This window comes from Sceloporus undulatus, chromosome 4 (assembly GCF_019175285.1).
Source record: "Sceloporus undulatus isolate JIND9_A2432 ecotype Alabama chromosome 4, SceUnd_v1.1, whole genome shotgun sequence".
NCBI lineage: Eukaryota > Metazoa > Chordata > Lepidosauria > Squamata > Phrynosomatidae > Sceloporus > Sceloporus undulatus.
In genome coordinates this window covers 72,730,951-72,744,853 of record NC_056525.1, presented here as the reverse complement: position 1 = coordinate 72,744,853, position 13,903 = coordinate 72,730,951, and the positions used below count along the sequence as shown (strand labels likewise).

At 37.1% G+C, this 13,903-nt stretch overlaps 1 protein-coding gene across 10 annotated transcripts in view; it reads right to left on the bottom strand.

Moving 5' to 3' along the window:
- Positions 1–13,903, bottom strand: part of ST3GAL3 (ST3 beta-galactoside alpha-2,3-sialyltransferase 3) — a 301,371-nt gene that overhangs the window by 17,620 nt on the left and 269,848 nt on the right. For all 10 annotated transcript variants that reach the window (XM_042462929.1, XM_042462928.1, XM_042462930.1 and 7 more), the window contains one exon: positions 12,461–12,607. In XM_042462929.1, the coding sequence (XP_042318863.1) occupies positions 12,461–12,607 (147 nt within the window). The remainder of the gene's footprint in view (positions 1–12,460; positions 12,608–13,903) is intronic.

Below are 13,903 nucleotides of genomic sequence, written 5' to 3'. Positions count from 1 at the left end.
TAAGGTAAATATCCCTCTGCCATTAGTCCTTCTACTTCAAAATGATGCAATTCCGATCTGTCGTTCCCACTCATCGGAATCGATTCTTTTCAAAAGAACCCCTTAGAAACTAGTGTCTAGAAAAATCATTTTGTGTGTGTGTGTGTTTGCCTTGCTTATCATGACAGGAATTGATCACATTGTGACAGGAACTGGTTTCAAATGGGAACGAGGGTCATTTAAACTGATCAGCAATTAGATTTTTTTCGTAGTGGGAACAAACCCTGACTAAATTTAAATGCCACCTTTTTCCATCAGAAGAACTCTAGGAATTTAACAAAATAAAGGGTCGGCTTGTTGTTGTTGTTGTTGTTTCTAATTCAAAGAGCAGTTCTGGAAGACTGGGATAATGGGTCTAGGAATAAAACTGTTTTATAGAAATATGAGTTCTTTTGTTTTGGGTTAAAATGGAGGCTAATACTGAGAATATTATCCCGTAAGGATAAACACCTCAGGTACAAGGTCCTCATGTGGAGAATTTCCAAGTGCCTGAAGCTGAGACTAGGATGGGTTTTTGGGAGCTCAGCTATATACGCCTCTGTTTTAAGCAAGGATGTTTGCTGCAAGCAACATCTGGAGAGTGAGTCCATCTCCTGCTAAAGCGTTCCTTAGGTCTTCTTCCATTGGATTCACTGTATACTTGATTTTGGATTCTCCTTGACCATGCTCTTGACTAACCTACTTGCTTTCTAGTTTGACCTTGTCAGCTTGGAACTTGAACTATGTTTTGATCTGGTTTTTTAGATGGCCCTTGCGTTAATTCCCTATGCTCTATTATTTGGATATTGCTAATGTAAACTCTGGACTGTCCAGACCTTGATTTCAGATCCTACTTTGCCTAAAGCAGAACACTACGTATCTCAAAATTTAACAAAGAATTCAGGCTGATAAAAAGATTGGAAGGTTGCGTTCTGAATCATATAATGTGCAGTAACTCCTCTTGAAGACATTAAGAAGCCATTGCTGAATGTGATTTGACCCCCAAACAAAATGAAGCATCACCTGTTGACATGTCTTCATAGTAATGTCTGCAGCTTCTTTGTTCCCTGACCTCTCCAGCTCTTTGAACTTCAAAAGTCCACAGCCCAAAACTAACCTTAAGATGCCCTTCTCCCTGTATCTGGCATACCAGCTTCCTCTCAAGAGCGCCATTTATGTTATCCCTGCTTTTTATCACAAGCAGAAAAAGAATATGAGTTTAAGGATTTTTAAAAGGGGGGCTAGGGAGAACCACATCAGTCATCACTGTGGGTCTTTAAAATGTATTACGGTTTTGCAGATCATGCTGCTTCAACCTCTTGCTCTACAAGCTGATCCTTCTTTCAACCAGTGTTGTTTCTTGTACAGTACTCCCACAGCAGCTTGTCAGGCAGGCTTGAGGGGCACCATGTTGTCAGTCCATTAATAATCAAACTAGTCTTATGTAATAGTTTGAAAGAAGCCTCATTGTTCACGCTTACCAGCAATACTGGATACACACCATCAGAGCACATACTCTTCCAAAATTCAGTACTCATGTTCCATATGTCATTAAATCAACAGCTGAACACTATGTCATGTGACATGTCATATCTAGAATTCTACACCATCTCCATCTACTCTCAGGTTTTTGAATATAACTATATGGTTTGAATTGTATTGCCAGTTGCAACTAAAGTAGACTCATTAAATCAATGGTATTTACACATCTTTTAATTTGTCATTTGGCAGCTGAGTCAACAAGTCTTCTTTAGATGGGAATACTAACAGGATTCAGGCCCATATTTGCATACATTTGGATGGCTCATACAATTTAAATATGGTTTATTTCCTTTTCAAATTGTGGAGTTCTGTAGTCGATGCTAGTTAACTAAAGCAAAAGTCAAGCTTAAACCTATGTGATGGCCACAGTTTTATAGCTTTATGTATAGAACTGCCCTAACCATGCAGAAAAAGGGATGAGAGTACAAATTAAAAAGCAAAATAGGCTCATGGACATGGGAAAGGGACCTTGCTTGTATTTGTTTTTGCTTTATTTAATCTTTTGATTTTTATATAAACTGCTTTGAACAATAAAAAAGTAATAAACAAATTTAATTCCCCATGTCCCTCATTTATCTTCTTATAGTCCTTATCACCAGGCCTTACACCTCATCCTCAGTGATATCTAGTATCAGAATCACAAACTGCTTGACTGCTTCTGTCTCTTATTTAATTTTTTATTGATTTTATTTCATTCAGTACATAGATATCAATATATATATAATATATATGATTTAAAATGATTTTTTAAAATGAGCAAAAGAAAACAAGGAAATACGTAATACAAATGTTTTGACGTTTATTCCCAGTTGCTATTAATACTGAGTTAGCCCTCTCCATGTTCCAAAAACTCAGGACAAGCTGTTCATCATGGCCAGCTGATATCAAGTGATATTACATCCACCTATCATCCTTGGTAAAATAAAAGACTTGGAAAATTATGCATCTGGCAACTAAAGAGGCTCTTTCAAATCATTCTCCTCATTCTCCCCTCATCTGGATTCTAGTGGAATCCTAATAGTGCTATCACCATCACTTACAGATTGTTGACTAATAATGATTTTCATGGAAGAAATCCCCAGTGCCGCCATTTTGCAGACTTTCTATTAAATCTGTACAAGATACAGGACCCAAAGCCCAACACCATATCACATTACTGGAAATAGGTTTCTTTCACTCTTTAATTAAATTATTTTCTAAGCTCATTATCCTTTATTTCAGTGGTTCTCAATTTTCAATAAAGTGGAATAGTGTAGTCTTCCAGGACAGCTGAATCCTGTGGGCTTGAAGTAATCATATTTGTATATTTAGCAGTTTTCAATGCCTAACAAGGAAGTAAAATACTAGATCCTATCTTGAGGTTGAGATATAAGGTAACTGCAAGTGAGTAACTGCAGGCCCTTTTGTAATATGGCACCCATAAAAGTTTAAAAATTCATTTACTATTCGCACTCACAGTATCACAATATCCCCACCCAATTCCTTTTTTCAGGAAGCAAGATGTTTCTCTACCTCCTCCAGTAGCATTATACACAATGCCACCTTTAGTACTTTGTAGCATTTCTTGCCCTGTCCTTGGTTTTTCAAGCTTAGACCAATATTCACCCTATACAAGGAAATAAATTCCTACCAGAATCTTTTTAATCATCTTGGAGATGGAAGAAAGGACAAGAGAAAAGTCTCACCTGGCAGAATATTATACAGGTTGAGCCTCTCTTATCCAAAATGCTTGAGGCCAGAAATGTTTCATATTTTGCATTTTAAATTTTTTTTGAATACTTGCATTCGCATATACTTATCTATTGTGAATAAGGGATGGGGGGGAATGGAGGTTAGTCACACATCCAGCATCCATTGAGTTTTTCTTCTTGCTTCTCCACTGTCAGAAACTTGACGGGGGGAAGAAAAGAGAAGGAAGCAGGGATGACTCTGGTTCATGCAGTTCCAGGAAGGTCCATGGAAAAAGCAGACATCCCAGATGCTTCCCTGGCTGTCAGCACACTTAGTTTCCGCCCTTTTTGGAAAACAGCCTTCCTAACTAGGAAGAGAGAGAAAAATCCAAGAGGATTTGGCTGCTGCCACCAACTGGCACTTCACTTGCCTGCCATAACTAGAGTCCTCTCTACCTCCCCCCTATTCTCTTACCCCCATCAAATTTCTACAATGGCTCCTTGAGGAAAAATTCAGTGAGGGCTGGACATGTAACTAACTCCCTTTCATTGGAGAAGGAAGCAAGAGGCTGCCAGCAAAAAGTTTCAGCATTTGAAGGTCTTCAGATTTCAGGATAAGGGAAGTTCAACCTGTAACAATCATGCAATGATAATGTAAGGTTCTGGCTGACATCTTAGTACATACATTCTGTGTTTAGCTGTGCTAGCCCTTTGTATAACGGCTTAAGGTAAGTTCTATGTGTTTGCCTGTGGCCTGACTGTAAGGAGGAAGTCTACACAGTAAGAGAGGGAAATTGTTCAGCCAATTGTAGCTGAGCTACTATTAATGCTTTTATTGGTTTTGTTGGGTGAGATCTCCATCAAAAAGCTTATGGCTGAACATATTTTATTATTCACAGTTGCCTTAGAAGAGCCATTGAAATATGTGGGTACCTTGAGAGGAGGCATTTCCTGCTATAAAAATGGGGCTTATTCCAGCTACAAAAAAACTAGGCCAATCTTCCATAACCTGGTGCCCTCCAGATGTGTTTTAACTACAACCAGCCTCAGCCAGCATGGCAATGTGGAAGGCAACAAGTTGGAGAAGGCTAGGCTAGGCAATCACATCTAAACAGAGAAACTGGATCTGAAACCAAGCCATCCCTAGATAAGACAGATTTGTTTCAATTAATTCCAGAGTTTCCCCCTTTTCTTATCCTCCACACAGACTATTCTAGGTCACTGCAAGAAACACTGCAAGGAACTTTTCTTATTTGTTACATCTATTCATTTACTACATTTATATCCTGCATTTCTTCTAGTGAGCTCAAGCCAGGATCCATGACCCTCTTCCTCCTGAGTTTATTGTTGCAGAAGCTCACCCAGTGAGTTTTATGATTCAGTGGAAACTAGAAACTGCATCACCCCAATCCTATTCTAATATTTACAAACAAAAATCCAGCAGCAATACCTTTATTGACCAACTGAAATGCACAATATATTTGTTGCAAGCTTTTGAAGCTTCATGCACTTCTTCATCAGGCAAGATGTTACAAACCAAACAGGAGGGGAAAAAATATTGTTTCAGTCCTTAGAAAAGATGTTATGGTGGGGAGGATATCTTTTGCAGTCATGGTTCTCCTCCTTCTGGCCAGCTCGGCAATAGGGAGATTTTCAAAGCCCAGGAAATTTAAAGTCCATTTGCATCTCAATAGGAGGGGCCGGTTGAGATGCAAATGGACTTTAAATTTCCTGGACTTTGAAAATCTCCCTTATTGCGCATGGACAGAAGGAAGAGGAGTCTGACTGCAAAAGATATCCTCCCCAGCATACCATCTTTACTAAGGACTGAAAAAACATGCAGGCATCTGACAAACATCTCCAATTTTTTCCCCTCCTGTTTGATTTGTAACATCTTGCCTGATAAACAAAGCCCATCAAGCTTTGAAAGCTTGCAACAAGTATACTGTGCATTTCGGTTGGCCAATAAAGGTATGACTGATGGATTTTTGTTTGTATTTGTTAAATGGCCAACACAGCTATCCCTGCATGTTTTGTCTATTCTAATATTGTAACCACTAATTTTGTTTAAAGAGGAATAACAGAAATACAGTTGAAAGATCACTGAACAGTTTGAAATGAATAGACTCAAGTACCGTACATTTCCAAGACAAGGTAACAAACTTCTGAGAAATAAGACATAACAGCTCTTCTGATACTCAAGGTATGAGACAGCTCTTCCAATATATCAGTTTGCAGGAGGCTTACATGCTTTAGCTTTGATCTTAGCATGCCTTGGCAGCAAGCTAACTTCCTGAGGTGCCAGCTTAAACCAACACTGGATTCACACATTTCCTAGATCTGATGAACATAAAAGGACTTGCTAAAGCAGAAGACAGTCCAATTAATGCTCTTGGAATTCAAAGCCCTTCAGTCCAATGAGGTTAATAAGAAAAATGTAGATTCAGAGTTAGAATGAGATAAACGACATTACAAATTAAATGCCTTACAATACCAGATTTGTGAGCCCCTACGTGCTGCACTGATGATCATCACATTTCTTCTTCACTCTTTCTTTCTTTTAGTAAAAAGGTGGATTTTTCCAGTTTTTAAAAAAATCAAACAAATAATAAACATCTCATTCCTAAACAAAATCTTTGCTGATTAAGCTATTCAGCAATAGCTTTACTAGTGCAGGCATTGTGGGTGGCATTAGGGTATCCTTTTCTGCTTATGTACAACCTCTTGGCCAAAAGGAGAGTTTTGTGAAAAACCAGTGAGAAAGTAAGAATAGATGAAGTTTGGGACAAAAATCAAGAGCTACTGGCAGGAACTGAAGGCAGATTCTACCAAGCCAAATACAATGCCTGTAATGAATAAGGTGACGCCAGTCTGTGCCATGAAGCTTGTTTGCAAAGAATTTGTTTATATATATATATATATATATATATATATATATATTCAATATATTCTTATACATGTTTTATCACAGTCTTTATATATTATAGCAATGTACATAATATATACATAATAAATTGTATTAATTTACATCAATTGTTGTTGTATTTCCATCCATCTCCATACTGTCCAGATATTCCCTATTTGTTTATCCACCCTTTGCTTGGCTTCTGTCTAGTATTGATTTCTTTTTTTCCCTCCGTTTTTACAACATAAAATCATGGTTATACAGTTTGGTTTCCAGGATTACATACTTCTCATCATACATAGCTCCCTCAGTAATGTTTTCCCAATAACTTCCTACCACCCACATCCCACCCTTGCGATTATTATTCTCTTATTGTCTGTTTATACCAATAACTCTGTTGTCCTCCATTTAAGTACATCTGAAATTCTAACATCATTAAATGTATTCCCTTAATTTGGCAAAAAGTGGAAGAAAAGAAAAGTATTTTTCAGATACATTTAAATTTATAAATGAACCCCTTCATTATGACCATCTCGATTTACAAAACTGCAATATCGGATACCAGTCTCTTTCTACCTTGTTGGTATCTTTTTGTTTCACATATGCTGTAAGTTTGTTCATCTCAATTGTGTCCATTAATTTCTGAAGCCATAAATCTAAGTCCGGTATGTCATTTTTCTTCCAGTATTGGGCTAATAATAGTCTGGTAGTTGTTACCAAATACAGTAATACTTGCCCGTATTTCCTTTCAATTTCTGATGGTATTTTGTTTATCATATTTAATAAATATATTTCAGGTCTGGGTTCAAATTTTATATTCAATATACTTTCAATTGTTATGTGTATTTCTTTCCAATAAATTTTCAGCTTGGGACAACGCCACCACACATGAAACCAGGTACCTCTTGCCGCTTGACATTTCCAACATAGATTGGATTTCTTCTCGTCAATCTTAGCTAGTCTGTTCAGGGTTAGGTACCATCAGTTCTCCATTTTCCAATAATTCTCTTTCAGGCTTTGTGACAGTGTGAACTTTTTGGTTTTTTCTCTGGCATACTTCCAGCTTTCTAGGTTGATAATGTTGCCACAATCTGAAGCCCATTTTATCATTACATCTGTTATTATATCCTGCTCTTGGTCTAGCTTTTGTAGAAATTTATATAATTTGGATGTTCTCTTGTGTTCTTTACCTAAAAGTATTTTGTCAAATTCCTCAGTTTCGTCTTATTCCATTCAGTTTAAGATCCCTAGTATTGATTTCTAAAGTCTTTTGTTTCCTTTGGTTTTCCTTAAAAAGGTCTTTTGTTTCTATTCATCTTTATTATTTTCTCAAATCTTTCCTATCATCACTATCGCCTTCCTATCATCACTCTTATCCTTCTTTATTCATTCTTCCCCTCTTTTTATCTTTTCCTTCTATCATAGACCTTATCTATCTTCTCTCATCTTTTCCCTCCCACTCTTTACTTTTCCTTTCTATATCTTCCTCCTCTACACTCCATCCAGAACTTCTTTTTATCCTTTCACGTCTCTTCCTTCTTCTTAATCTTCATCTATTCTTTTCCAATATTTCTTTTATACACTTTACCTTATCCTTCCGGATTATCTCCTCCTCTACACTGTCCAACACTTTCTCTTAACCTCTCACCTCTATTCTTTTTCTTTCTTATTATCTTCTCTCTTACTTCCTCTTACCCTTTCCCTAGATCTTCTTCTACACACTTTGCCCATCTCTTTATTTCCTTCTTCTTTCCTTTCCCTCTTTTTCTATATATATATATATTTTTTTTCCTCTCAGTCATTGTTCATTGCTCTTCCTCTCTTGCAAACAAATTTTGATAGATCTCATACTGTAAAAATGTTGTTATGGAAGTTATTCATGAACAGTATCATTGAGATCAAGGAATCATGCATGGACTGGAGAAATGTGCCTTCTGGATAAGGGAACTTCCACATACAGAAACCTTATACCAGAGATATACAGCTGGTAGCCTGAGATGCCCCATTTCACAGTAACACCCTGCATTATTTTATTTTATTTGGCCTTTATATATTACAAAACCTGAAACTTCACACAGTGCAACAGTCTACCAGAAGGAGAAAGCCCATTTGTTTCTAACCTAAGGCTTTATCATCCTTGATCTTGGCACAGGAGGGGCCATCTCCACCCAGCTGCAAACAAATGCAATTCACTGGCTTTGTATGTATTCAGAAGAAAAATTCCCTAGAGATGAGTCACTGGTTTTTTAAAGGGTGTCCAGGGAGATGTCAAGCAGACATTGCGTGTAAATCAATGACACACCTTGTGTTAGAGAACACACGCTGTAGCCTGCAGGTCTGTTCCCTCTAAGACACAGCACAATAGAATTGCTGGTTGATGGACATTCCCAGAGAGGCTCCTATGAATGAACGAATGTGTGTGTGTGTGTGTGTGTGTGTGTGGGCAGACACACACACACATGGAACTAGCAGCAGAGAGAGAGTTTCAATTTATTCTTACTAACTAAAAACAATGGAGATTTGGGGAGGGACTCTTTTACCTTCCCGAAACTTGTAATTAGGCTTAGTAGAAAAAGTGTGTGTGTTGGCAATCTAATTTCCTTAGTAGGTTATTTCATCCATTCCCCCACCATTAGAACAAGAATTCCAACGGGATTGTTAGATCTAGTGTTCACTGAATTTTGTACAAACAGAAACTGAAGAAGCAGTTTCCCTCTCTTGTTCCAACAGATCATGTAGTTCCAGACCCCCACCCCTGCAAAATAATATGGGCATTGGTGGGCTGGATTAATATATACATAATGCTAAACCATAGTTTAGCACTTATTTAGACTTTCAAGGTAAGGTAAGGGTAACTGAATGTGGGAGTAGATGAAGGGTTGCTCTGTCTCTTCCATCATTACTCTCTTTAAATTGAGAGTGATGCCTGAAGTGGACAGCCGCCTCTACATGTGAGGTCTGTTTACACGTTGAGAAAACCTGATATTTCAAAGTATTGAATCATGAAGAACCTCCATGTATAGGAGAGCTTCTCCATATAAAAATGGAGACAGTGAATCTAGTCTACTCTATCTGCTAATGTGTTTAAGTTCTGATCCTGAATGCTAAATATGGATACAGACAATTCTGAATGAAGTCTACCTCCTCCATTTGCATGGCTGGGAGGATGCCAGAAAATTTCACTTTTGCTTTTAAAGAATCCTGGCTTAGTAATATGTTTGAACCAGATATTGTGGTTTAAAACAAAATCTATTTAATTAAATAAACCAGTGTCAGAACTCTTGGTTTGAAACTTTGCTTTTAACAACTAATATCAGTATTATATATGAAGCAGTTCATTCACCCTGTGCCTGGCAATACAGACCACCGTTTTGGAATCTCCTTCAGAGAGAAGGACCACTTTGTATAGATTACATTACCTATATTTTGTAACATAACAGAAACAAAAAGTGTATGTATTGTGTATAAAGCAGTATTGTATAGTGGTTTAAGTGCTGAACTAGGACTCTGGGAGACTAAAGTTTGAATCTCCACTCAGTAATGAAAAACCACTGAATGACATTGGGCAAATCACTCTCTCTCAGCCTCACAGGAAGGCACTGGCAAACCCCCTCTAAACAAATCTTGCCAAGAAAACCTCATAATAGGGTTGCCTTGGAGTCACCATAATTTGGAAATGATTTAGAGGCACACAATAACAAAAACTTTACAAAGCTAACTAACATGCTGTAAAGCAACACAGACTCACTTCATTAGTTCCATTCAGCAGCTGTTTTAGGCTCAAAGTGTCACACCTACTTTTCTGGATGAATCCCAAAGACTCTTTTCAAAAAGGCATAGATTTTAAGTTCAAGTGAAACTGCTCAAGGTTTTAATGCACATGTAAATATTACTACAGAATAGAAGTAGGAGAAGTAAATCAACACACCCTCATTACCCTGCCCTCCCATTGTTGTATATAATTGTGTCTCAAGACTTATGAGGATTAATTTCTTCCTCTCTTTCTCAATACAACATCATTTATAAATCTTGAACCTACCTGGTACTAATGCTAATATTCAAAAGCTTTAATGAACCATGTAATGTACCATGGACTGAACTGGCTCTTTTATGGCAACAAGCACTTGTAAGGTAACATGAGCATCTAGGACTTCTGCATAAAAAGAAATTGCTCACTCAGTACCCAAAGGACAAATATGTTCTCTCTAGATATTTGCCTAAAATAATGGCATATGCCCCCTTAATCACAGATCACTAAGTATGTAACATAATTGTCACCTTTAAGCATTTGTATAAATTATGGAACAATGATCTTGGAGTACTGCAAGTAAATTCTCACTTCCCGGAGTAAACAGAAGATGACAAACCAGGCCACTGTCCCTTTTACCTTTCAACTTAATTCCCAAGTAACTAACAATTATCAGGTGTCATTAATATTAAAAAGGAAAGGCACAACAGAAATGCAATCCCTTCTCATCTAGTTAGATTCCATAATATTACAAACAATTAATTCAAAGAAGAGAAGGGGAGGCTGGAGAAGAATAAATTATTGATACTTTGGAGCAGATGGCTCTTTTTGTATTAGGAGAAACCTAAGATAACTTGTATCTGAAGTGAAGATTAGATGAGTATGCACAGATCAGAAAATACAAAAAAAGAATCCATGTGGGATGAGGGATGAGCAATTCATTCTTCCTATCTTTTTCTAATGGTCATGACTACAACCAGAAAGCGCTTTGGGAAAATTAAAGATGGCATTTTTTTTTGCTCCTCTTTCCATAGAGCTCCTTAGGATTTTGTGATGGGTTTTGCCATTATTAGGCAATCCAGGTCCAGAACACATTAGTATTGCACCCTCTTTAAGACTGGTATGTTTACAATAGCTTCATTTGAGAGTAATCCTCTCAAACCAGGTGGGACTCTTAGATTATCTGAGTTTATAGCAACCATAATGGATATACAGTACACACAAGACTTGAATAACTACTATTCAATCCAGTCTCACTTCTGAACAGTCAAAGGCAGCTGTTATATAGATTGAATAGTTTTTTTCTGCTAACTAGGAAAGAGAGAAGGGGAAAAAACCCTCTGCCTATTGTCTTCATAGTCAATGGCATTCTTCTTTGAATATATTGTGGTGATTACCTGACTTCAAAAATGAACTGATTATCTGCTGGTGATTATTATTCTAAAAGGATACCCTTTTGAAGTAAAACAAAAACAAAACAGTAGAATAACATCTTGAAAGCTAACAAATAACTTGTGGAATTTGTTGGCTAGAATGTAATGTTTTGTTTGACTATAATTTTAATTATTATCCTTTGAAAACTATTATCTCAGTTTAAACTCTTGCCCTTTTCTCTCTCAAATTAAAAAGCCATTTTCAGATCTTTATAGCATAAGAGCTCTTGGAGATGGAGCACTGTTTAAGGACACCACTAAAAATATTCTTTGCACCTTCACAAAACATATTGGTTCTTAGCATTGTTCTTGTATAGCCAAGAGTACTATAAAATGTTTAAAATCACTGTAAGTATGTACTGTAGATATAGCTGAAGTAGTAACTTCAACTGAACTGCTAAGTTTGGAACAGTCACATGTTCTATTACCCAATCTGAACCCAATTTTCTCTTCTTCCTGATGGCTAGTCTGGAAGTGAAAGAAACACAGAAGACGTCTGCCAAGAAGTCCCAAAATAAGATCTTGCATTATTTTTATGAACCTATAGGAGCACAATGTTGGTGCATTTCTTTTGTATGCTTTTCTATTTCCCTGTAAGGAAAGACACATATAGGGAAAGACACTAGCCCAGGTAAGGTTTTGTTGATAATGAGACATATGAAGGATTACACCAAGGAGCCACCTGTTCTGGTTCTAAAAGTTGCTACTACATGGCTCTAGGAAGAACAAGAAGATAATAATAATAATAATAATAATAATAATAATAATAATAATAATAATATTTTATTTATATACCGCTTTTCCATTGATCAAAGCGGTTTAACAACATGTAAAACTTACAATATAAAAACATCAATATATTAAAAACACAGTAAACAATAAACCATATCTCATGCCAGCTCAACAGTGCTGTCAGAAGGGGGGGGGGAGAGCACTCGGGAGTCAGGAATCAGGGGTATGCCTGCTCAAAAAGGTGTGTTTTCAGCCCCTTCTTAAATTGGACTAAGGAGGTGGCCGAGCGGAGCTCGCCGGGGAGCGAGTTCCAGAGCTTGGGGGCCGAGATAGAAAAGCCATTCCCCATTATCCATCCTAGACATGCATACAGCTATCATGGCTAATGCTTACTGAATAAAGAATTCCTTACCTCTTTGATGGCAGACATCTTTATATTCTCATAATAATGTAGTGGTGCATTTGGAGAATTCATGTCATAACCAAATCCAGCCACAGCTACCTCATCACAGTTGTGAAGCACCATGGTTATTGCTACACTTCCCAGAGTAGGAATGTTCTGTGGGGAAAAGGGAGAAAGCAAAAGCACAACATAAGCCATTAATCAAATCTTCATCTTTTTAAAGTGCCATCCTTTTAATGTGTCTCAAGTGAGAAAATGTCAGAACAAAATTTTGTGCATGTGGAACTAGTATAAAATCTTGTAGCAACAGGCTGCCAAAGTGATAAAGAAAACAGGAAGGAAGATTCCATAGCAATTGAGAAGAGAAGGGAGGTGTCAGAAAAAACAGTAAGGACTGAAAGAAGGACAGCAATGCAGAAGAAAAACAGGAGGAAGACGGTATTGTTAGAGAGACAAGGAGAAGAAAAGGACTAGAGAAATAAAGTGGTAAAGCTTGGAACTGATTCTCAAGCAAGAAAGTAACATGGTACAGTACTCAATTGTTTTCCAAGAGTAATGCAGCACTTTAATCTCAATGTTATTTTAAAAATGTTTTCATTAACCTCCCACACATACCAAAATGGCTCAACAACTGTCCAAAACAATGCTTATAAAATAATAGGAAAATGTCTTGTACAATTTTTTTGTTAATGATGCTGTCATTAAATATTTAAAAGTAATCATATTGCTCCCCTTTATAACACTTTCTTCTGCAAGTAACATTGTGACTGTCAATATGCTACTTCCAAATTCTTCTAAGAGGCATCAGAGATGTTTACAATTATTACCACATGGAAGCCTGCAGATCAGGCCTCTGGCAACCAGTGTTAATAGACACACAGCAGCTTCAGTGCAACTGAGTTTTTGGTTGGGAAAAGTAGGATCTTTTCAAATCAGGACATTCTCTATTGTTTTTGTTTGTTTCTTTCATTCCTATGCTGCCTTTCTCACATGAAGAGACCCAACGTGGCATACAAGATTGCTTTATGTATTGTTAATTTACTTGCCATGGTTAGATCAAAACTGTAGGAATTATTATTTAATAAGATAATCTTTGTTGTTAATCAATTAACAAGCAATGGTTACCAGAGCTAGGAAATGTGTCATTCAAGTTTATTTGATAATAGTTCTGTGTGTTTTCAGTTACTAGGACTCTTTCAGAACCTGACACTCAGATATCAGGAGCATCATAATCTTCAGGGGACACTATAAACGTCTTCCTTAGTATAGAAAGAGAAGTCTTACTTTATGCCACCAGCTTTCCCTTTGCTGAATCTGTGAAGTTCCTCTTCTAGAAACATGACTCCTATGCAAAACCAGCTTTTTCAATATGGTGTTGCTATGCAGTAGCAGTGCACAACTCAAACCACTCTGAGGGTCATTTTCATTAATCTAAGAAAATTACTACAGGCG